At 41.1% G+C, this 25,090-nt stretch overlaps 1 protein-coding gene and 1 pseudogene across 2 annotated transcripts in view; both read left to right on the top strand.

Annotated features, from left to right (window-relative positions):
* Positions 1-8,335: 8,335 nt before the first annotated feature.
* On the top strand, positions 8,336-8,422 carry LOC138388895 (U6 spliceosomal RNA; annotated as a pseudogene).
* A 13,250-nt stretch (positions 8,423-21,672) lies between these two features.
* Positions 21,673-25,090, top strand: part of HPS3 (HPS3 biogenesis of lysosomal organelles complex 2 subunit 1) — a 38,057-nt gene continuing 34,639 nt past the window's right edge. For both annotated transcript variants that reach the window (XM_069475357.1, XM_069475356.1), the window contains exon 1: positions 21,673-21,994. In XM_069475357.1, the coding sequence (XP_069331458.1) occupies positions 21,778-21,994 (217 nt within the window). In that variant the 5' untranslated portion in view covers positions 21,673-21,777. The remainder of the gene's footprint in view (positions 21,995-25,090) is intronic.

Below are 25,090 nucleotides of genomic sequence, written 5' to 3'. Positions count from 1 at the left end.
CTAAGACGCCGCGACTCTAGTCAGACGTCTACGCCTTCTTCTGCAACAACCTCAGAGACCAGCAAAGCTCTGTGACTGGCACTGGAAACGTCTAATCGTGAGGCGGAGATCGCGGAGACAAACCAATCAGATCACGGAAAGGAGGGCAACTCCGCCCCGCGCTTCCATTCCAAGACGGTGGGGGGTCCCGGCTGCAAAGGCCGTTCCATCCGGGTTCTTCCCCGCCCCCAAGGTGGGCGCGCGGGAAAGCCACGTGTCCCCAGGAGTGTGATTGCGGTGCCTGCAGTGTCTGCGTTTTCTGTTTAGTTCCGCGCTTCAAACAGGGAGACAACTCAACCTTCCGTTATTTCCCCCAATACCTAAGATTCAGGCCCATTCTTCTGGCCCTACCTCATCCTGCTTCTCATTTTCTCCTCATCTGATGTGACACATAATAGGGTTTTCCACTGAATGTGCTCCACGATTTATGAGACCTGTAGCTACCTACCAGGGAGGTACTTTCCTTCATTTCTTGTGGTGAGCCCTGGGGACTTAAAGCTCGTCACAGTTTTCATTTTAAGCCTCATTTAGCGTATCTGTGAAACACTGAGTTTGGAAAATCTTAAATGGAACTTACAGAGTCCCCTACTCACCTCTTTTTGTTGTTTTTAAGGAAATTTTTCATCTCTTAATACAGGAAAGCCATAATATGCGATAACAGCACAACTAACTGCAGCTGATCGCTGGGAATGGTGGGCGGCACCGGCTTCCCCGCGGGCACGTGGCTGCCTGGCCGAGGCGGAAGATGCCGGGTTTCCTCAGGGGACTGCAGGGGGTGCTCCGAGGAGCTACGCCACCAGCTTTCCAGAGTCTGAGGTGACCGGAAGAATTCGGCCCCAGGCACCCGTGCCCCGCTGCAGCCCTGCACCTTGGGGTGGAGGAAAGGCCGCTGCCCCTGAAGCAGACAGCGCAGTGTAACTGTCAGATGAGATTGCTGGATCACAGAGGAAATGCATTTGTAAACGTGATCGATATTGACGTGTGCCGTCCGTAGAGTTGGTTCATTTTACTTCTATCTGCAGAGTATGTCCAGTGGTCAGTTTTTCAAGAGACTCTGTCCATTATCCTAAATAAACTATAGTGATTTGTAACCATGAACCATAGGATGAGCGATAGAATTTGAAGCAATTTGTTATTTCATTTCACCAAATAGGAAGTTGAAGATGAAGACAATGGCATTTCAAATTATTTTAATTATTTTACTTTCTTCTTGAAGTATTATGAGGCAAATGGCAATGCAGTTCAATTTTTGGTGTGCCAGATTCTAATTAAGTTCTTGGAAAATATGCCAGAAAATGCCCAGGTTGATAATGTTTTGTGTGTAAAAGTAATGAAGTCCTGCTCATTAGAATAAAAGAGAAAATTCCAAATGTGAGAATGTGGCTCTTTCAAGACTTAAGAGGCATGTATAATGACTGCCCCTCGGTTAACAAATGTGGCTTGAATCAAGTATGATTTGCTATTTAAAATCAACACCTTTCTCCATATTGTTAGTATTTTACATCCCAGAACCAGCAGTTCAGCTGGAATAATCTTTCACTCCTTTATTCTTTTTGTTTTAAAATATCAAGTGCAATTTGTACTAGTTTGATTAAAATGTTACAATTACAAATTCAGAACTATCACACTAGATGATGTTTCTGAAAAATGAACATTTGTAACTGGAAAATGAACTATAGGGTGGCTGTGTGGTTGGACTGATGAGTAAGGAGAACTGCACAAGAAGGTGAAGGCTGAAGGCCTTCATCACATCATGGTGTCAACAAGCAGAGGCAGGAGGTTCATTCCCATCCACGCGGTGGGATGAGTTATATCCGCAGTGGGTGCCTGCAGCAGGTGAATGGAATCCAAACATAAGCCTGCTTGTGGGTAAGAAGAAGCGGACTAAATTTGAAACCTGAATTTAAATGACTTTAAATCTTAAAAATAACTGAACTACTTGGAAATGACTAAATTAAGTTATCTCCCACTAGGCAGACGGAAGGTTTAAGACAAATTAAATTCATTAAAGAAATACATAGTTTTACCTTTGCAAATGGAATCAGTGATTGAAATTCATACATGGTATATACATCCATATACACACACATCTTGATGAATTTACACCTAGATGTTTATAGCAAATACCAATAGTTTATTAAATCATGGGATTTTCATTTTCTTCTTTTTGCTTGTATGTATGTAAAATGTTCTCTATATTGAACATGTATTTCTTTTTTGCCATAAGAAAATAAGATATAAATTAAAGACATTATAATCTATTTTTCAACTTTGTTTTTTAACTAATTTTAAGCTTACAGAAAATTGCAAAAGTAGTACAAGTTGTTACCTCACATCCCTTACTCCACTTATTAATTAATGTATTTATTTATTTATTTATTTTGGAAAACCCCTGTACAATTATCCACTTATTTTAACATCATACATAACCATAGTACAATGATCAAAACCAGGAAATAAACACTGGTGCAATACTATTTCTGAACCATTTTTTAAATAGCCAAAGAAGACAATGCAGTGGAAATGATTGAAAATAACATCCTCTGGACTTAGTTATTTACAATGGAATTTTCTTATTCTGAATCAATCCCCTACAGATTCTAGGGCAGAATCCTTGGTAAAACCACAGCTGACAGGGCAGAAGTAAAATAAAATTAATGGCAAGTAAAATTCTTCTTAAATAATACAATGAATATTAAGTGACAGGCCTGAAGTAAGCACTCAGTAAATGCTCTTATTATCATTACCATTATTGTTGTAATAGAGTTATTTTCTAATATGAGTCCTCTGGCACTTAACAAGGAATATAGTTGAGTGAGGCCAATTTCCTGATTGAGGCTCAATCAGCAGGGTTGTTCCTAAATACCAGAATAACACTGTTTCCAGAAGCTTGTCATTTTCCCAGGTCCTTGAAGCAGAATGAATTGTTTCACCAAGGACCAGGAGACACTCCAATCTCAACTCCTACCTTGAGAAATCTTTGCTGTTCCAGATTATACAGCTCTTTCCCAGGAGATAATTGTTTCCTCCTCCCTTTAGGCCTTGGCTTACTAAATGCCCTTACGTGGCCCAAACCCAGTATTGCTGAGGCATCAGTCTGGCCTGGGATCAGTCCCCTCCTTTGCTTCCTGCCCAGGGTCCTTTCCCCAGCTTCAGGGAATTGCCACTCTAGGCCATGGAATGATTTAGAGTTTCTCTCATGGCTGTGGCCAAAGTTATATTTTTATTTTAATGAATACTGCAAAGATCAATGAACATTTTTCTGCCTTCTTTATGACTAGAAAACTAAAAGACCAAAACTTTAATTCTAAACACAATTTTGATGTAATAGAAGATACTAATTTCTTTCACGTGGAAAACTATATTGTATTAGTAAATCACTGTTTGTTTGGGTTTTATTTCTTACAAATGGAGTTTTGCTATGTTGCCCAGGCTAGACATGAACTCAAGCAAGCCTCCTACCCCAGCCTCCCAAGTAGCTGAGACTACATGTGTGAGCTATGCTGTAAATCACTGTTTTTAATCATCACAATTCACCAAACTATTGCATCCTACAGCCAAACATGACCTAACCCTAAAATTACAGTTAAATTTGTCATTTCAAATAGTCTTTTAGAAAGTAAAAAAGAAAAGAACTCTACAAAAAATCAAACACATTTCTCAAATTTGAAGAAAAAAACAAAGCATCCCAATAGTTTTTAAATGAATTTAATCTCTGGATCTAACAGAATTAGAAATTCTAAGAGATTCACAAACAGATGAAGTTTTAGAGTTAGAATGTATTAATTAATATTAATAGCCCATTGCTATAATTGATTAATATATATTACATTAGCAAATACATATCAACTCAATATCAAATTGCTAACTTTGTAACATTTACAAATAAAATTTCCACATCTCAAACATTTTTAGGTAAGGTGTTGAGTTACAGAGAAAGAAGGTGGGATGTCCCCCCAAATAAACATTAAAGCATTGATGACTTAGACACATTAAAGTCAGCACAGCTGGCTTCAGAAAATTCAGCTTATTAGAAACATCCTAATTGTTGGGTAAATTAGAAATTTGTGAAAAAGAAAGATAATCAAAAGAAGGACAAGACACATATTTTTACCCATAATATTAATATAGATTTTTTTAAAAGGATGAGAAACACAGCTAGCCTGGTATTCTAAGAGGAGTTCTTTCAGATATTTCTGGTAGAAGATAAATGACTATGCATTTGTTTAAAATTTGCTATTTATTCGGGAAAAAAATTTGGATTTAGAAAAGAATTGGCAATCCTGGCACATACATTAATTTTTTTTTTACTAAGTACCAAATAGTCTCAATCTTTTCACCAAGTACTCTTTTATGATAGAAAGATTGTCTAAAATGTAATCAATTTATCCCAGTTTTTAATCAAGAAATTTTGAGCCAATCAAATCTTCTAATTAGCATTAACAAACTTGAAATAATATAATTTGAGTAAAAACAATTTTTAAAAGCTTTATTTAACCTATGCATTCTAGTTGATGGGACATGTTTAATTATTTTTAATTTAAAAATAGGTGAATAAATATTATTACCTTTGTCAGGGTTCCTGGCCTTAGGCTGGGAATTATAAAGGACACTGTATATAAACACACAAACAGAAATGAATACACACAGCAATTAAATATAAGAGATAAGTAATGAATGGTCTCTAATTATACAAAAGGAAATAATGCTTATTTTTCATGAGTTTATAAAATAGCAAGGGGCAGAAAGAGACACAAATCACTAAACTACAAGGGAGATTAGTAATAGAGATAAAAAGTACTGTGCTCTGAAAACAAGGCAAAGGATGTTCTGAGGCTTCAAGGACTGGGTGACAAATAAGCCAAATGAGGAATGATGAGTGGATTTCAATGCCTGTGTTGTGAAGTGGTCTCCAAAGCTGGAAAAAAAGGCACCAAGCCACAAAGAAGCAGCCCATTCAAAAAATGATGAAGTATTTGTCTTGTTTTGAGTAAAAGGATGTCTAATGAGAGACCATATAAAACAGAAATGAAAACCTCATCCAGCTAAATCCAGAAACAATGCAGTTTTGTATTTCTTAATTCAGAATAGGCTCTGAGGTGGCCAATGAAAATAAAAAGAGGGTAAATGTTTTCATAAATACTAAGACTTGACATGCTGCTTTTTCTTGAGATTATTTAGGTGATGGGCTATCCTGCTGGCCACTACCCACCCCAAGAGTCCCTTGCAGTAAATACTGCCCATTAGCAAAATTATTCCTTAATGGAAATTTATTTTGGAAACAAAATAAAATGAAAACAGAACTAACAGACTATCATGGGAAGCTTTAACCCATCATAATTTGTTAGGTATTTAGCAAGGGATTCTGGGTCTCCCGGGGACAAAAGTGGGTGCTTTGCCTTGGTGCAATTGCCCCACCCTAGTCCTCTCCATACCTGGGAGAGGAAGAAATAGCCTATGAATATGCCAATCGTAAATAACTTAGTGTGTAAGCTGCAAAAGAATGTAGAGGTGAAAGAAAAACCTTGATAAGTGGGTGCCTCATGAGCTGAGCAAAAATCAAGCAGCACGGGCCAAGCCGCATAGGTACCATAGAGTCCAGAAATTGACCTAGAACAATCCACATATGTAGTAATGCAACTTCCAACTGTCCAATCAAAGTGGTGACGTCCCAGCCACTAGGTCCCATCTGGGCACCATAGAAGATGCAGACCATTACCGACCCCTTTTGCACCCTTCCTTTTGCTCTCCCTTTGTAGTGACAACGGGTCCGGTCATCATCTGTGGCATATGTATCATGGTCTGTAAACCTGTATCTTGCTCTTGCCCTATGATCCTGTCTTTCTCTCCTCAATAAACCTCATCTTCATGCTTGCCTTACTTTGTTGCGTCTGGTCATTCTTCAGCCATGAACGCATCAACAACCAACATTTTCACACTGAAACCTGACAAATTGACCTATGTCCCCATTGTATTTCCACTTCTATTAGGTTGGTGCCAAAGTAATTGTGGCACGATCGCAATTGGATCGTGAATTTTAAATCATTATAACTAGGCTCAAACACATCTTTATTAATCAAAATAGAAACCATTATAATCAACACATTTTTGCCAACAAGAAATGTTTGTTTGTTCCTGTGGTGTAAAAATCCATGCTTCGGGATCCAAGGAACTCTTGGAAAGTATCTTCTGCATCCTGCTGGTTGTGGAAGTGTTTTCCCTGCAAAAAGTTGTCGAGATGGTTGAAGAAGTGATAGTCGGTTGGTGAGAGGTCAGGTGAATATGGCAATGGAGGCAAAACTTCTTAGCCCAATTTGTTCAACTTTTGAAGCGTTGGTTGTGTGACATGCGGTCAGGCGTTGTGGAAAAGAATCGGGCCCTTTCTGTTGATCAACGCCGGATGCAGGCATTGCAGTTTTCAGTGCATCTCATGGATTTGCTGAGTGTACTTCTCAGATGTAATGATTTCTCTGGGATTCAGAAAGCCGTAGTGGATCAGACCAGCAGCAGACCACCAAATGATGACCATGACTATTTTTGGTGCAAGTTTGGCTTTGGGAAGTGCTTTGGAGCGTCTTCTCGGTCCAACCACTGAGCTGGTTATCACCAGTTGTTGTATAAAATTCACTTTTTGTCGCACGTCACAATCCGATCTTATGTTCTTGCATACCATAAGAGAAGAGGACACTTCAAAACAACATTTTTTTTTTTTAATTTTTGGTCAGCTCTTGAGGTACCTACTTATCAAGCTTTTTCTTTCACCTTTCCAATTTGCTTCAAATTCCGAAGGACCACAGAATGGTCCACCTTGAGTTCTTTGGCAACTTCTCGCATAGAATCAGCTTCAATGATTGCTCTCAACTGGTTGCTGTCAACTTCCGATGGCCGGCCACTGCGCTCCTCATCTTCAAACCTCACCTCTCCTTTGCAATACTTCTTGAACCACCACTGCACTGTATGTTCGTTAGCAGTTCATAGGCCAAATGTGTTGTTGATGTTGGAAGTTGTTTCTGCTGCTTTATGATCCATTTGGAACTCTAATAAGAAAATCACCCAAACTTACTTTTTGTCTAACATCATTTCCATAGTCTAAAATAAATATAATAAAACATTAACAAACAGCAAGTCATAAGCAAAAAATAAAGCAAGAAATACACATTAAAATGATGTATAACATAACCACATTTATTTAAGAACGTACTCCAATATCTAATGACAAATTTCAACAATGCTAAAACCGCAATTACTTTTGCACAAATCTAATACCCTCTTCCACTAAAATTAAACACCATCCAAAGAAATAAAAGTCCTTTTCAACCTAAGAATCTTACTGTAATACTGCATAACTAGGATATGGTTATCCTCCTTCTACCTACTTACAAAATATTCTCATTCAAAGAGCTGGGGAATCATTACAAATATTGCTGCTTTAGATTTCTATCCATTTGGGGTTTTGTTTTGTTTTGTTTTGTTTTTTCTGAGTCAGAGTCTTGCTCTATTGTCCTGGGTAGAGTGACGTGGTGTCATCACAGCTCACTGCAACCTCAAACTTCTAGGTTCAAGCTATCCTCCTGCCTCAGCCTACCAAGCAGCTGGGACTAGAGGCCTGTGCCACAATGCCCAGCTAATTTTTTTTCTATTTTTAGTAGAGAGGGGGTCTCACTCTTGCTCAGGCTGGTCTCAAACTCCTGAGCTCAAGCAATCCTCCACTGGCCTTGGCCTCCCAGAGTGCTAGGATTATGGGGGTGAGCCACCTTGCCTAGCAGAAATCTTGGCTCAAAAGCCACCTCCACAGAAAGGTCTTCCTTAACTTCCTGATCTAAAGTAATCATTCCCCAATTACTTTCTATTCCAAGGATTAGCAAAGTGTTTTCTGGAAAGGGTCACATAGTAAATATGTTCAGCTTTGTGGACCATAAAGCCTCTATGGCAACTACTTGATCCTGTCATAATAGCATAAAAGCAACCATAAACAATACATAATGGGAGTGGCTTCATTCCAATAAAATTTTATTTACAAAACAGCATGATAATTTGCCTACCCATTCTCTATCACATTCCCTGCTACATTATCTTTATCGAATTAATAACTGAAATTATTTTTTTTCCTGATTACCACTTGTCTCCTTCCCCTAGATAAACTCCACCAAAGCAAGCACCTTATATTGTTCACAGCTGATCCCACAGCACCTAGAAGAGAATCTAGTAAATATTTGTTTATTAAATAAATGAAGTAAATCACCTTTCCTTGTATAAGTATAATTTAGGAAAATACTCATTTAAAAATCAAATTCTCGTGCTCGCTTCGGCAGCACATATACTAAAATTGGAACGATACAGAGAAGATTAGCAAATTTTAAAAAAATAAAAATAAAATTCTATTCTACCATGAAAGATGCTTTCTTTTGTAGATTCTTACATTATTATACATATAAATTCAGAGTCTATATGTTATAAGTAGACTCTGAATTTATATGCTACTAATTAAGCAATTAATTTCTTGTACTTATTCACTCATAAGTACTTAACAGTAAAAATATGATATACCATTAATACAGTGAAAAAATAATGTGTTCAAGGTAACTAAGCAGCACAGTAGTTCACTAGAATGCCTGCATCACCTTTTATTTTTTTAGGTAAGAAGAAACATCAGAAGCAGATGAAGGACCAGGGTCCTCTATGGATGAGGAGGCAATCTGTTGGATGGCTTTTTAAAATGTTTCTTCTAGAGTCATATGACTCATTAACAATAGTTATTACCTTAAAAGTCTATCCTTGATTTTATAAACTGACTTGATTTCTTCTTCTGTTATGAATGCACACTGCTCTAGTCCTTCAACTAGCACATCATACTTTCACCAATGTTGTCTACAGACACTCTTTCTTCAGTATAACAACACCATCTTCATTGTCATGTTGCTGCTCAAAAAGTTTTGGATTTTGGAACATTTTAGATTTTGGATTTTTGGATTAGGGATTCTCTGAATAGGGATGCTCAACCTGTAGTTGAAAAAAGACAACTGGCCAGGTGCAGTGGCTCACACCTGTAATCCCAGCACTTTGGGAGGCCGAGGCAGGAGAAGTTTTTGAGGCCAGGAGTTTAAGACCAGCTTGAGCAACAGAGTGAGACCCCCTATCTCTACAAAAAAAAAAAAAAAAAAAATCATCTGAGTGTGGTGGCATACGCCTACAGTCCCAGCTACTCTGGAGGCTGAGGCAGGAGGATACCTTGAGCCCAGGAGTTTGAGGCTGCTGTGAGCTATGATCATGCCACTGCACTCCAGCCAGGGCAACAGAGTGAGACCTTGTTTCAAAAAAAAAAAAAAAAAAAATGGACAACTGATGATAATCTCCCCCAAACTTCTCCGAAGGCACTTTCTTACCCAAAACATTATTTTAGATATCTCAGACATTTTATCCAAATCACTCCTGCTTCTAATGAGAACTTTTGCTGTAAGTTACATGAAATATATTTTTACATGTTTACTTTTTTTTTTTTGAGACAAGGTCTTGCTCTGTCAGCAGGCTAGTTATATGTTTATTTTTAAATAAAATTAAATATACACATCTGATGACCTTGATAAAAATCATAAGCCTAGAGGAGAGTTGAGGAGGTCTCCTTCACCAAAGAATATTTGAGATAAATCTTATCCTCTTCTCATTTCACCACCAATTACTCTCCCAATTTGTACCCCTTCTTTCTTTATCTTCTTTCTGCCATTCTTTAGTCTTTGCCACTTAGAATTTGTGCCTTTGTTGCATAAACCAACTATAATTAGCTTCTTATTCATACTGTAGTTTCCATGGTGGGCGCTACTGATGCTTATACAAGAAATGTAGAAGTACCAGTAGCACCAATTGGGGGTATTGTTAGTTCTCCTTGAAGTGATTCTAGAATTAAATCATTTAAATAACAAAGATTTTTGAACAGAAGATCACTATATAATTAGCATTAAGTTTTCAGATTTAGAAGGTTTCATATTATCTTTTGGGTAAAGGAAGTTGTGAGGTGGTTTTCAGAACTTAAATCCAAAATTCTATTTGTCTTCTATTTCAAAATTTATACAATTCTTAAAATGTGCTTTGGATGATATTGTACTTTTATTCCCTGAAGCTGGAGGCAGGAAAACCTGAGAATCTAGGCTACAGGAAGAACTAATAAGAAATGAGGCCTATACTTTGTCTAGCCAAAGAGAAAAAAAGATTAAGCTAGAGGCATGATAAATGGTTAAAGTGTGACTCTCTAGGACTTACCAAAATTAGGGAGGTCTTTTCTCTCCGGGCAAGACCACACTAAAATTTTTCAACCAGGACCCTTCATTTGGTTGCATTAGGTAAGATAGCACTGAATATTTTGTATTCAACTTTTCATTTAGTTATTTGAAAAATATTTATTGATCATCTCCTTTGTGACAGAACCTTCTATTAGACACTGGAAATACAAAGGTAAAGAGTAGCTGGCAATCTAGCTTATCTGGATAGGTCACAATACTGTCTATGAATCAGGCTGATTCAGTTCCAGTCTACTTTACTTGTCGTAGGAAAACAGATTGGACTACTACCCTGTTGATGAGTCACCAGGAAGAACACTTCAGAGCCTCTCAACTGTTAGCTCTATAGAGGAGGCTGAGAGATAGCCTCCTTTCCCCCACTGCCCAATGCAGCCTCTCTCTGTCCTTCCCCTGGCACCCTTCATACTTCCAAGGACACAGCTTGGACACCAAGGATATCTCTGAGAAAGTACATCAGTAACAAAGGCCTTCTCTATTTAGGAGGATTTCCTCTAGGAGTGGATATTCCTCAAGGGCCTAAAACCTTATACAAACCCCAGGGAAAAAAACCACTCCTCTTCCACCCTTTCTTCCATGCCGAGAGGCTGAGATTACCCTGCGATAGGCCCGCTACTATTACCTCATACCTGGGAGCCAGCCAGGAGGTAACTGTGTTACTGGAGACTTAGGGCTTCCTCTGAAATGGAGGTTTCCTGTCTCTGCTCAACTTGGGGTCTCCTCTGTACTCTTTTCTACTTTTAATTGTATTAATAATAAAACCATTAGCACAGTTGTGTGAATTACTAGTTCCTTCCTGAAGGTACTTCCCCATCACATGCCCTGTGGGCAAAATTATTACAGTTCCTCCTGTCCTCCTCCTGTCCTGCCAAGGACATGTGCTCCAGACACTGTGGAGCCTCTCTTCAGCCTGGCCAAGGAGAATCTGCCTGATAGGGTAGGAACTTACCTGCCCTGGCTCAGCCTGGCATTGGCCATGGCCCAATCTTGACTCTGGGAAAACCCCAGAAAAAAATAATTTTTTGATTTCTCTGCCGCTTCCCAGTCTGCTCCCCAAGAACACATATATGTTGAAAGTTCTGTGGCCAGAAAGAGGCTGAGTGCTTGTTAATTTCTCCACCATAGTTTTCATCTGGCTAAATCATCAACACAAGCGAACCCTATTCCTCAACTTCCATGTTTGCATTTTTAAAGCCTGAAGGATGTGTTTATTTCAACCCTTCTCTCCACTTCTCTTTGCACTGTCACTCTGGGTTGCTCTCTTCTAAGTCAACATCTCTACAACAGGCGCTGTCATCCATGGACAGGCACACTAGAAATCCTTTACTACTTAAGGGTCATGCTCAAAGCGTCACATGCTCATTACAATTGTCTGGTCCCTCCCTAAGCAGCTGCCTTTTGGAAACTAAGCCAAAAAGGTTAAGTGACTTGCTCAAGAGCACACTGTGAAAAGGAACAGACCTGGCGTATGTAAGAGAAGGAGCAAGGGGCAGGAACTTAGTCTGATTCTGTGTGCCCTTCCAAGTCTAACACATGTGCATTTGTGTCTGTTTATCTGTGCATTGCATTGCATATTAGTATGTCCACATGCTCATGCTGTGCAAATGACTGGAAATCTTCAGTATGTTTTTTAAATGATATAGTTTATAAACAACAGCATCTTGTGTAAGAATGTTTGGGTACACGTGTGTAAATTTCCCTATCCAATGAATGCCACCACCCTTCCCCACGGTGGCCAAAAGTAATCTGTCATCCCCCACTCAATCAATGCCCCTTTTTTTCCTAGCCTATCTCCTAAATATATCTCATCGCCATAATATCATCTCCTCTCCATCTCCCCTGCTCCTACTCTGGCCCAGACCACTTAATCTTTTCACACAAATTCCTAGCTCCAATTTTAATCCCTCCAACCTACCCTCTACAATGGAACTGAATTTTTCTAAAATCCAGTTCTGAGCAGTGAGATCTCTGCCTAGAGCGCTGATGTCTCCACACTGCCCTAGGGATAACACCCAAGTTGCTCAATCCTGCTTTAGGAGGTCCTTCTCCCTACTCCCACCTCTCTCCTCCTTACCCCTTTTACTCTCCCCACCAAATGGTGAAGTTCTATTGATTGACTCTGCTTCTGGTCCCGTGTATTTTCACTCGAACTTCAGTCCCTCTGGGAAACTTTGCCGCTCACCAGCTTCTGCCCAAGGCAGCGATAAACACATGATGTTTTATCCGTTTGCATGTTAACCCTTTCCAGACTGTGAGCTCTGGAAGGACTAACTCCTATTCCATGGGAAGGTCTTACCGACCCTGGACCGAGAGGCAAACGCAAGGGCAGTAGCTGTGCCTGACCCGCCCCAGGTTGCACCAGCACAAGCATCAGTGCACCGACCGCTCGAGCCCGCTTAGAGATCAGGCCCCAGGCTGGAACGCCGGGCAGACGCCAAGTAGGACAGGTGCATCAGGAGCCCCAAAACTACTGTTCTCAAAGTCCTCCCCAAATGCAACCTCTTCATTCAGGACTACACTTCCCAGAAAGCTCCGCAGGGCTCTCTAATGAGTTTGGGAGCTTTCCTTTCATCCAGAACACACGGAGGGCGGAGTTAACCCCCATCTGTCCCTCTACCGCAGGAACCGAGGCATCCCCTCGCTATCTTCCGGGGACGGAGTGTGCGAAGCCTCGCTTTGCATGGTCAGTCTATCCAGCGTATGGTGTCGTTAAAAGTGGCGAGAAATCGAGACTTTGGAAAGAGTGAAAGGGGCGGGAATCTCCACAACTGCTGTTGCATCGTCTCCCGTCCCCCACCCAGTATCAAGCGGAGTCCGATGGCTACAAAACCAGTGGGTTCCTAGCCCCCAGGTCTTTCCTGCTCACACGGGCTTGGAAGGTCTCTTGGTCTCTAGAGGTCCCAGTGCCCTGGCCGTCACGCTGTGGGGGCCACTCGGCGTCTCCTGAAGAAGGCGAGGTAGGGGCGGTGGAGCCCCTGGCTGCTCTGTCTCTAGAGAAGTCGGCTATATGGGGGCCCAGCCTTTCCTCCTCTCTTGCTCCTGATCTTCAGTCCTCAAATTCCACCCAGTTCCTGCCTCAAGGACTCATTCATCTCCACCAGTCTAGATGCAAGGATCCCACCCCTCCACCCTAAATCTTTAACCTCTACCGTCCAACTCCGATATCCTAAATTCTCTCAGACCCTACAACCCCAGGCTTTTCCTTTGGACTCGCATCGTCCGTTATTGCCTCATATTGAGAATGTCACTCCTCTAGTGTCCCATTAGCGCTGGGGCTACAGGTCAGCCAGGGGCTTTCCGAAGCCTGTCTGGAGAGGACAGTTCTGTACTTGGGTCTCAGTGTCCCCACTTGATATGAAGCCCCTTGGATTCAGGACAGAGAGAAGGGGTGTGGCAAGATGAATGTCTAGGCAGTTACCTTCTCTAGGCCTTATTCCCCTAACTTGTAAAATGGGGACAGTTATCCTTAACCAGAAGAATGGGCCTACACCTTGGCCCAGTCCATCAGATTTTCCTAACAGTCAGACTTTGCCCTTTTACCCGCAACGAGGGAAATCAAACCTCTAGGGCATAGGGGAAAGGGATCGCCATTACTCTCCAGATGCTTCTGGCACAGGCAGTCAGTTAGGTGGTTGTGTTTGGCAGTTGCAGGAATGAGGGTCATGCGTGGGAGCTAGAAAAAGAACCTGGAAGCTGTTGATGAACAGTGGTGGTGTGTGACGATGAGGAGGCCATTTTAGGGGAGGATGCCCTTGAGAGGAAGGGAAGCGAGCAGATCCGTCAGGTTCCGGTGCTACTGCTATCAATTGACCTGGTCAACTTACTCTCTTGGTCTCAGTTTCCCCTTGTAGATAATATGTGTATGTTGGGAAAGTCTGTATGGGTGGGAAGAGTGGTCATTGACACCTTTTTCCTGTGTTGAGTGTTCCTGCCCCAAGAAAATTAGATTATTATGTTGGGTTCTCATCAGACCGCCAGAGGTCGCTATTGACTAACGGTATTTGTCTGAAGAGCAATTTAGAACTTGAGGGCATAGTTTCTGTCATAGTTTTATACACATTACTTAGAAAAATGAAACAGTATCTCAGAGTAAGGGGTTCTATTTATCCAGTGCCCTAAGCACAGAAGGAAAAGGAGTCCATTATGCCAGTGACTCTCAAACTTTGCTTCATATTGAAATCCTAAAAAAATACTGATGCCCAACTCCAATATCCAGGCATTTTGAGAGGGCTTCTGTGTTTAGGGTGCAATGAAAGAGAGTGGTAGGAAATGAGGTTGGAGAGAGAGAGACACAGGCCAGACAACGTAGGCCACTGCAGGCCAAACTAAGACATTTTAGTTTTAATCTAAGTATGGTGGGAAGCCATTAGAATGTTTTGAGTAGGAAAGTGACACCATCTCTTTCTCCCTCTCTCTCACATTTTAAATTCTTGAACAAATATTTATTAAGTTCCTATTATGTAGTTGAGGTACATATAATGAGCTTTGCCTATAAGTAGCAAAATGATTTGGAGGAAATCTCTTAACCATTATACATTTTTTGGTCTTTTTTTTTTTTTTTAAATCTCACATATTTAAAGTATATAATATGATAGGTTTTGACATATGTATGCACCTGTAAACCTATCATCAAAATCAAGATAATGGCCAGGGCATGGTGGCTCATTCCTGTAATCCTAGCACTTTGGGAGGCCTAGGTGGGAGAATGGCTTGAGGTCAGGAGTTCAAAACCAGCCTGAGCAAGAGCAAGACCCATCTTCACCAAAAATAGAAGAAATTAGCCTGGTGTAGCAGCACATGCCTGTAATCCTGGCTACTCAGGAGGCTGAGGCAGGAGGATTGCTTGAGCCCAGGAGTTTGTGGTTGCAGTGAGCTACGATGACACTACTACACTCTAGCTGGGGTGACAGAGCGAGATTCTGCCTCAATTTAAAAAAGAAAAAAAATCAAGAAAATGAACATGTCCACCACTCCTAAAAGTTTACTGTCTCCTTTGCAATGGTTACCTCTCCCTCACATCCCTGCCCCCCATTCAGACCCAGGCAACCAATTGCTTCCTGTCGTTATAGATTAGTGAGTGTTTTCCAGAATTTTATATAAATGGACTCATATACCATGTACTCTTTTTTGTGTGGCTTCTTTCACTCAGCATAATTATTTTGAGATCCTTCCATGTTGTTGTGTATTTCAATAGTTCTTTCCTTTTTATTACTGAGTAGTATTTCATTGTATGGATAAAACACAATTTGTTTATCCATTCATCTGTTGATAGATACTTGGATTTTTCCAGTTTTTTACTATTATACTTAAAGCTGCTATGAAAATGTGTGCACAAGTCTTTTTAAAGACAAATACTTTTATTTCTCTTGGGTAAATACCTAGGAGGTGGGACAGTTGGATCATATGGTAGGTATATGTTTAACTTTCTAAGAAACTACAAAATTGTTTTAAAAAGTTGTATCGTTTTAAATACCTACCAGTAGCATATGAGAGCTCCAGTTGCTCCAACATCCCCACCAACCAACACTTGTGATAGTCCTTTTAATTTTAGTTGTCATAATAAGTGTGTAGTGGTTTCTAATGGTAGTTTTGACTTGCATTTCTTAAATGACTAATAATGTTGAGAATCCTTTCATGTGCTGATTTGCCATCTATATCTCTTCTTTGGTGAAGTGTCTGTTCAAATCCTTTGCTCATTTTTTTAATTGGTTTTTGTTTATTGTAGTGTTTTGAGATTTCTATACATTTTCTGGATGCAAACAAATATTTTCTTCTGGTTTGTAGCTTGTATTTTCATTTTCTTAACAGTGTCTTTCAAAGAACAATAGTTTTCAATTTTGATGAAATCCAATATATATTGATTTTTTTTTTCTTCTCTGTGCATTGTATTTTTGGTGTTGTATCTTAGTTCATTTTGTGTTGCTATAAAGGAATACCTGATGCTGGGTAATTTATAAAGAAAATACATTTATTTGTTTCATGGTTCTGCAGGCTGTATAAGAAGCATGGCACACCATCTGTTTCTGTTAAGGACCTCTTGAAGCTTCCACTTATGGCAGAAGGTGAAGGCATCACATGGGAGGAGGAAGGAAGCAAGACAAAGAGAAGGAGGTGCCAGGCTCTATGCAACAAGCAGTTCTCATGGGAGCCAATAGAGTGATAACTCACTCACTACCTGGAGCCATTCGTGAAGGATCTGCCCCCATGACCCAAACCCTTCCCACTAGGTTCTACCTCCAACATTGGAGATTAAATTTCAACATGAGATTTGGAGGGGACAAATATCCAAACTCTATCAGCATCTAAGAAATCTTTGGCTTATTCAAAGTCACGAAGATTTTCTCCTATGTTTTCATCTAGAAATTTTAGGTTTTACCTATTTTGAGTTATTTTTTACACATGGTATGAAGTTGGAATCAAAGTTTGTCTTTTGCATATTGATTTCCAATTGTTTCATGCACTGTTTTTTGAAAAGACTGTCTAGTACGAATTGCCTTTGTCCCTTTATCCATATATGTTTTAATACAGTAAATTATATTCATTGATTTCCAAATGTGAAGTTAACCTGGCATTTCTGGTGTAAAGTCCTCCTCGTTGATATATTATCCTTTTTATATATTGTTGAATTCAATTTGATAAAATCTGCTTAGGATTTTTGCATCTATGTTCATGAGGTATATTGGTTTGTAGTTCTTCCTTGTGATGATTACTTTGTCTGTTTTAGTCATCAGACTAATGTGGGCCTCATATTAATAGAATACGTTGGGAAGTATTCCCTCTTTTTAAATTTTCTGAAAGAGTTTCTGTAGAATTGATACTTTTTCCTTACTTAAATGTATAATACATTTATAAATGAAGTCATCTGGTTCTGGATTTTTCTTTTCAGGAGGTTCTTAACTACAAATGCAAAATATTTAATAGGTATATGGCTATTCAGATTATTTTTCTTGAGTGAACTTTGGTAGTTTGTGTCTTTCAAGAGTTTATAGCAGCACAACTCACAATTGCAAAGATGTGGAAACAACCCAAGTGCCCATCAATACATGAGTGGATTAATAAAATGTGGTATATGTATATCATGAAGTACTACACAGCCATAAAAAACAATGGTGATCTAGCACCTCTTGTATTATCCTGGATAGAGCTGGATCCCATTCTACTAAGTGAAGTATCACAAGAATGGAAAATAAGCACCACATGTACTCATAATCAAATTGGTATTAATTGATCAACACCTATGTGCACATATAGTAGTAACATTCATCGGGTGTGGTGGGAGGGGGAGGAAGGGATAGATACATTCACACCTAATGAGTACAGCGCGTACTATCTGGGGGATGGACATGCTTGTAGCTCTGACTGGGTGGGGTGGGGGGAAGGGGGGAAGGCAATATATGTAACCTAAACATCTCTACTCCCGTAGTAGTCTGAAATAAAAATAAAAAATAAAATATTCATCACATTGCAAAAAAAAGAGTTTATGTCCAGTTCATCTAATTTGTCCTATTTTATTAGCATAAAATTTATAAGATTCCCTGATTATTGTTACAATATCTGAAGAATCTTTAATGATGTCACCTTTCTTATTTCTGATACTGGTAATTTGTATTTTTACTCTCTTTTTTTCATGATTAGTCTGACTAGAGGTGTATCAATGTTATGAATCTTATCAAAGAAACAGCTTTTGATTTTATTGATTTTTCTCCATTGTTTGTCTGTATTTGACTGCACTGAGTTCTGCTCCAAACTTTATTTCCTTTCTTTTGCTTACTTTGGGTTTAATTTAGTCTTCTTTTTTCTAGTTTCTTAAGGTAGAAGCTGAGGCCATTAATTTAATGTTGTTCATCTTTTCTAATACAGATATTTAGTGCTATATATTTCCCCACACATACTGCTTTAGCAGTATTTGATGTGTTTTGTTTTCATTTTCATTTAGTTCAAAATATTTTCTAATTTCACATTTGTTTTTTTTTAACCTGTGAGTTATTTAGAACTATGCCACTTAGCTCCCACATATTTAGAGATTTTCTGAGATCTTTCTGTTATTAATTTGTAATTTAATTTCACAGTGGTCAGCATCCTCAATATGCTTTAGTCTGATGTTTTCCTTATGACTAAATTCAGTTTATGCAATTTTGTTAGGAGTATCACAGAAATGATGCTGTATTCTTCTTATTGCTTCCTATCACATGACACATACTTTCAATTTTTCCCATTACTGATTAATTCTGGTTTTCTCCTTTTTGTGATAGTACTGCACTGTCCTTTGCCAGCAATAAGAAACTTGCCCCCCACTCTTCTTGATATAATGTATTTACTGAATAGATCTATCCTCCATGCTAGGCTGCCCCTCTCACATAAACACCCTCTTCACCCTCCTTGGCTCTGACGTCCCATGCTGGGCCACCCCTTGCCCATGCACGGACATTCTCTTCACCGTGCTCAGGCTCTGACACCTCACACCAGTCTCCATGTGTGGATCCCTCTTCATCCAGCATGAGTACTCTCCTCACTGTAATTGGGCTGTAACACACCAGGCCTAGCTGCCCCTCCATGGCGGTACCCTCTTCATCCTTTTTGGGCTCTGACTCCCCACACTAGGCTGTACCACCCCATTGTGGGTGGCTCCTTCCATCCCACTTGGGTTCTCACTTTTCCGCTTTCCATAGGTTGCTCCTCCCTCCACTATGTTGGCCTTAGTTTACTCTGCCCCACCTAATGGTTTTAAGAAAAATTATTGGGTGCTGGAAAGAGAGGAGGAGGGGGAGAAGAGGAAATGCTGTGCTTTTAAAAAAGGTCTCTGGCTGCTCTAAGGAGAATAGACTATAGAGGGACAGGGTGCAGCAGGGAAACTAGTTAGGCCGCTTTTGCCCAGGCAAGAACTGATGGTAATTTGGACTGACTAGTAGTAGTGATATGGTGGAAAATTGTCAGATTCTGGATATATTCTAAAGGGAATTCCTATCCTTTATCCTTGTTTTGTTTCTGTGACTTTTCCAAAAAGTGCTTTGAAGATACATAGTAACAAAAAACTAGAAGTAAATGACATTTTGTAGGTGACTTTCTCAATATACTCTCTAAGATCCATGTAGATATCCTGAGGTGCCTCACAGATGGGAATGAAAATCAGTGCTTCACAGAGATCTAGAACCCTTATTGTCTAGGCTGGCTGAGTAGAGCTTCCCGTCCATATTTCTGGAGAACCACCTTTGTAGTCATCTCCAGCAGTGGCGGTACTAAGAAGAAACTGGGGGGAGCTTTTTACCTGTGTAATCCCCCAAGCATCCCCAGCAAATACAGCTTAAAGCAGTCCTCAAGATTGCCCTTTCCAACCAGAGTGCTACCCCCTAAGCCTCTGTTATGGGCTAAATTGTGCCCCACCCCCCAAATTCATACGTTGAAGCCCGAACACCCAGTACCTCAGAATGTGACTGTGTATGGAGATAGGGCCTTTAAGAGGCAATTAAAGTTAAATGATCTGGAAATGTTGGCAGCAGAAAGAAAAAAAAAAAGGTTAAACAAGTCTATAGGGGTGGGCCCTAATATAATATGGTTGGTGTCTTTATAACAAGAGACACCAGGGATGCAAGGACACAGAGGAAAGACCATGTGAGGACACACTGAGAAGGTCAGCATCTGCAAGCCAAAAAGAGAGCCCTCAGGACAAACCAGACCTGCTGACACCTTGATCTTGGACGTATAGCCTCCAGACTGTGAAAATAAAATGTCGTTTAAGCCACCAGTCTGTGCTATTTTGTTATGGCAGCCCTTGCAAACAAATACAGCCTCCCATAGAGAAAGGATGGTATGCCACTGCTGCCCCTGCATTTGTAACACAGATACAAGTGAGCAGATTCTGTTCACAGTTCCTGACAAACAAGGAAACCAAACACGTCCCCCATCTTCCCTTGGGAAGCATGTCTCTTTGAAAAGAATATTAACTTAGCCAGTTGTAGGAACTGTTATAAGGGAGAAGAGGCTAGGTCTAGAAAAAACTGGGGTTCCAGGCTTTGAGCAAATCTCATTTTCTTCTTCTAACTAGACATTTTTATTCTGGTGTGGTTACATTAAATTTAATATCCAAGTCAGTCTTGAAGGAGAAAAATAATTTAAAAAAGGACAATATGGCAAATATTTGTGGAAAGGAAGAGGAGTGTTCATGAGAGTTGAATCTAGAACAAATGAAATGTGGACTGTTAGTCTGGTTGTCTTCTGTAGGAGCCTTCTATGATCTTTCCAGCCCTAGTTCCTGACGGGAGCCACCTTCTTGTTCACTTCTCTGTCTCACTGAGTTTGGTGAACCTGTTGTCTCCCAGAGTCCCTATTGGTTGGGGGAAGGAAGGCTATTATTTGGAGGTACTTTATTCACCTGAAGGGCATAGGAAATGGAGACAAACATCTTCAATCCAATTGCACCTAATTTCTAAATTCTTGAAATAAAGAGCTCACGAGGGTGACTGAATGGAAAATTGACTAAAGGAAATCTTTCTCTTTTCAGTTATGACCTTGTGTCCATCCCTCAATCCATACTTACATACATATTTTCTTGACGAACTGTTAAGAGTAGCTATAATACCCACTTTGTCTAAATCTGTTTTTTTAAAAAAGGTGGGGTATATGTGACCATAAGCTCCACGTTGTAAGGAATAGATCCCATGTAGGATGTAGGTTACAGATTAGTTTTAAGAGCACTGGACTGAGAGCAAGGGGATTTCCCCTCTAGTCCTTGTATCCTCGGGAGCTCAAACTAATCTTTTGTCAAATGCCTACCAGATGATGTACACCGATTCTTTCATTCAACAAGTATCTTTTTGTCAAGCACGTTCAAGATGTTGCTCTTTACAACTAAACCATTGTTGTAATTGCCAGTATTTCTGAGCAACTCTTCGGCGTGTTTAGCCCGGAGTTGAGCCGTGTGCACCCCATTTCGGTTTCTGCAGCCCCATCCTCCAGAAGCTCAGAGGCTGCTGGGAAGACATGGGTAATGCCCCTGAAGCAAGTACGAAATGGTGCAGTATACGGATGAGCAAATGTTAAAACGTACTCAGGACCAAAACAACCTACCTGGCCCGAATCAGTAAGTAACGTGAAATGACAAACGGAAGGACGCAGCGGTCCGTGCACCCGCCGCCGCCGCCCCGCGTTGAGCGTGGAGCCCCGCGAGCTCTGAGGGGCGGGGCCGAGGCGCGCAGACCCGGGGCCGGCGAAGCGCGAGCGCGGGGCGGGGCGGGGCGGGGCGGGGCGGGGCGAACACGCCCCCAGCGCCCACCACGCCCCGCGGCGGCCTCTTTAAGAAGTGGAACCGCAAGCGGGGCAGGCTGGCGCTCACGTGACCGGGCGCCGCACGCTCGCTCGCGGAAGTCCTCCGCGAAAGGCGCTGGGACCCCCCGGATGCCCTGCGGCACTGGCCGGCTGGCTCGGCTGAGCTGGCCCGCAGCCGGCCACCGGGATGGTGCAGCTGTACAACCTGCACCCGTTTGGGTCGCAGCAGGTGGTGCCCTGCAAGCTGGAGCCCGAGCGGTTCTGCGGCGGGGGGCGCGACGCGCTGTTCGTGGCGGCGGGCTGCAAGGTGGAGGCGTTCGCCGTGGCGGGCCAGGAGCTGTGCCAGCCGAGGTGCGCCTTCTCCACGCTGGGCCGGGTGCTGCGCCTGGCCTACAGCGAGGCGGGTGAGTAGGCGGGCGGGCCAAGGGGCACTTGGTCCCGGCTTGGGCCTCCTTCTTAGCCGACCGAGTGTGCTGGCTGCCGCTCTAGGTGGGGAAAGGACTTTGTGCTTCCCGGAACTTGCCGAATGGTCTCGAACGGTCTAGCTGGGTCTGGACGCTGATTACTTGAAGGTGCGCTGAGCTGTGCGGTTGTCCGGGGCAACCAAAGGTGTGAGCCTGCTTCTGGTGGGGCGGGATGCTGACTGCTCCTTCTCCTCTTGGTCCTTGCCAGAAAGGCCTATGCCTGGGTTCCACTCACCCCAGACACTTAAACAAAAACCCAAACATAACTCTTTTAGTGTAGAAACTATCAAACACATGAAAAAGTAGCAGTAAGGAGAATAGTACTGTATCCTGAACCCCAAGCTACTCGCAGCTTTAACAACTCAATGGCATTTTTTTTTTTTTTTTTTTTTTTTTTGGTAAGTCAAGATCTTCCTAGAATGCAGTGACGTTATCATAGCTCACTGAAACCTTAAATTCCTGTGCTCAAGTGATCAGCCTGCCTCAGCCTCCCAGTGGATGGCTGGGACTCTAGGCTCCTGCAACCGCTGGCTTGATTTTTCTCTTTGTTGTAGCGACGGAGTCTTGCTGTGTTGCTCAGACTGGTCTCGAACTCCTGGCCTCAAACGATCCTTCTGCCTTTGCCTCCCAAAGTGTTAGGATTACAGGTGTGAGCCACCACACCCGGCATAGCCAGTCCTTTTACATCTGTACCTCCATCTACTTCTAGTTAGTTTTTGAAAGCTCAGATTATGTGCTGATTTTTAAATGTACATAAATGGAACTCAGGTCGCAGACCTCCCTCCACATCCTCCCTAAACAGCTGTAGGAGCAGCCACTACTCTCTCCCACCAGAAATATGAAGCAGCACCAACGGGGCGGTGTGTGGATGTATGTATCTGTATTTTAGAAAAAGCCAATATTTAAAGATAAATGCTTTTTCAGATTATGGGAGAATTCACCATAGGATTCTTTTAACTGCCTAAAACACTTAATTTTGACTCGTACTTTATAAGAGGGGTGTAAAGTGCAGTATTTATGGTGGAAAAGCTGGTGGCTGTGGTACAACAAAGTGGAGAGCTTGAACCTGGAGGATTGGAGATCTGCCTCTAATCTCTACTCTGCAGCTGATTCATTGTAAGTTTATAGAAACCTTTGGGTCTCAGTTTCTGTGGAGTTTTTTTTTTTTTTTTTTGTAAGTTGAATTATTATAAGAGATCAGTGATTTCCAGACATTGGGATTTTGTGAATCAATTAAAAACTATGAGAAAAAAAAAAAATAAAAATAAAAAAAAAAATAAAAAAAAAAAAAAATAAAAACTATGAGGATACCATCCATAGTATCTGACTGGTCATTTTGTCAGGTAAAGACATATGTAGATATACTTTTTTCTATTGCGCTTTGCTTTATTGCACTTCACAGGTAAATCGTGTCCTTTTACATATTGAAGATTTGTGGCAACCTTGCGTTGAGCAAGTCTATCAGCACCATTTTTCTCGCCACATTTGCTCACCTCATGTTTCTGTCACATTTTGGTAATTCTTGCAATATTTCAAACTTTTTCATTATTATTATCATTGTTATTATATCTGTTATGGTGATCTGTGATCAGTGATCTCTGATGTTAGTATTGTTTTGGGGCACCACGAACCACATCCACGTAAGACCAGGAACTTAATCATTAAAATGTCGTGTATGTTCTGATTGCTCCACTGATCAGTGGTTTCTCCTCTCTCTCTCTGTCTCTCTCTCTCTCTCTCCTTGGGCCTCCCCATGCCCTGAGACAAAAAATATTGAAATTAGGCCAGTTAATAAGTCTACTACAGTGACCTCTTAATGTTCAAGTGAAAGGAAGAGTTGCAGATCTCTCACTTTAAATCTCAAAAGCTAGAAATGATTAAGGTTAGTGAGGAAGGCGTATTGAAAGCTGAAACAGGCTGAATAAAGCTAGTTCTCTTACACCAAACACTTGGCCAAGTTGTGAGTGCAAAGGAAAATTTCTTGAAATTAAAAGTACTACTCCAATGAAGACATCAATGATAAGAAAGTAAAACAGCCTTATTACAGAGATGGAAAAAGTTTTAGTGGTCCGGATAGAAGATTAAACCAGGCACATCATTCCCCTAAGCCAAAGTCTAATCCAGAGCCAGGCCCTGACTTTGTTCAGTTCTGTGAAGGCTGAGAGAGGGGAGGAAGCTGCAGAAGAAAAGTTTGAAGCTAGGGAACGTTGGTTCATGAGGATTAAGGAAAGAAGTGGTCTCCATAACATTAAAGTACAAGGCGAATCAGCAAAAGTAAAAACTGCAACAAGTTATCCAGAAGATCTAGCTAAGATTGATGAAAGTGGCTACACTAAACAATAGATTTTCAATGTAGCCCAAATAGCCTTCTATTGGAAGAAGATGCCATCTAGGACTTTCCTAGCGAGGGAGAAGTCAATGCCTGGCTTCAGAGGACAGACTGACTCTCTTGTTAGGGGCTAACGCAGCTGGTGACTTTAAGTTGAAGCCAAAGCTCATTTATCATTCCAAAAATTCTAGGGCTTTTAAAAATTATGCTAAATCTACTCTGCATGTGCTCTCTAAATGGAACAACAAAGCCTGGATGGTAGCACACCTCTTTACAGCATGGTTTACTGAATATTTTAGGCCCATTGTTGAGACTTACTGCTCAGAAAAAAAAGATTCCTTTCAAAATATTACTGCTCATGACAATGTACCTGGTCACCCAAGAGCTCCAATGGAGATGTACAAGGAGATGAATTTTTTTTTTTTGAAGACAGGGTCTCCTCTGTTGCCCTGGATAGAGTGCAGTGGTGTCATTATAGCTCACTGCAACCTCAAATTCCTGGGCTCAAATGATCCTCCTACCTCTGCCTCCACAGTAGCTGGGACTACAGGTGCACACCACCATGCTTGGCTAATTAGTCTATTTTTTTTGTAAAGACGGGTCTTGCTGTTGTGCAACCTGGTCTTCAACTCCTGGCCACAAGCAGTCTGCCCTCCTTGGCCTCCCAGAGTGCTAGGATTACAGGAGTGAGCCATCATGCTCAGCCT

Source organism: Eulemur rufifrons, chromosome 7, assembly GCF_041146395.1.
Source record: "Eulemur rufifrons isolate Redbay chromosome 7, OSU_ERuf_1, whole genome shotgun sequence".
Taxonomy (NCBI): Eukaryota; Metazoa; Chordata; class Mammalia; order Primates; family Lemuridae; genus Eulemur; species Eulemur rufifrons.
Note: the sequence above shows the minus strand (reverse complement) of the source record. Positions and strands in the feature narration are given on the sequence as shown.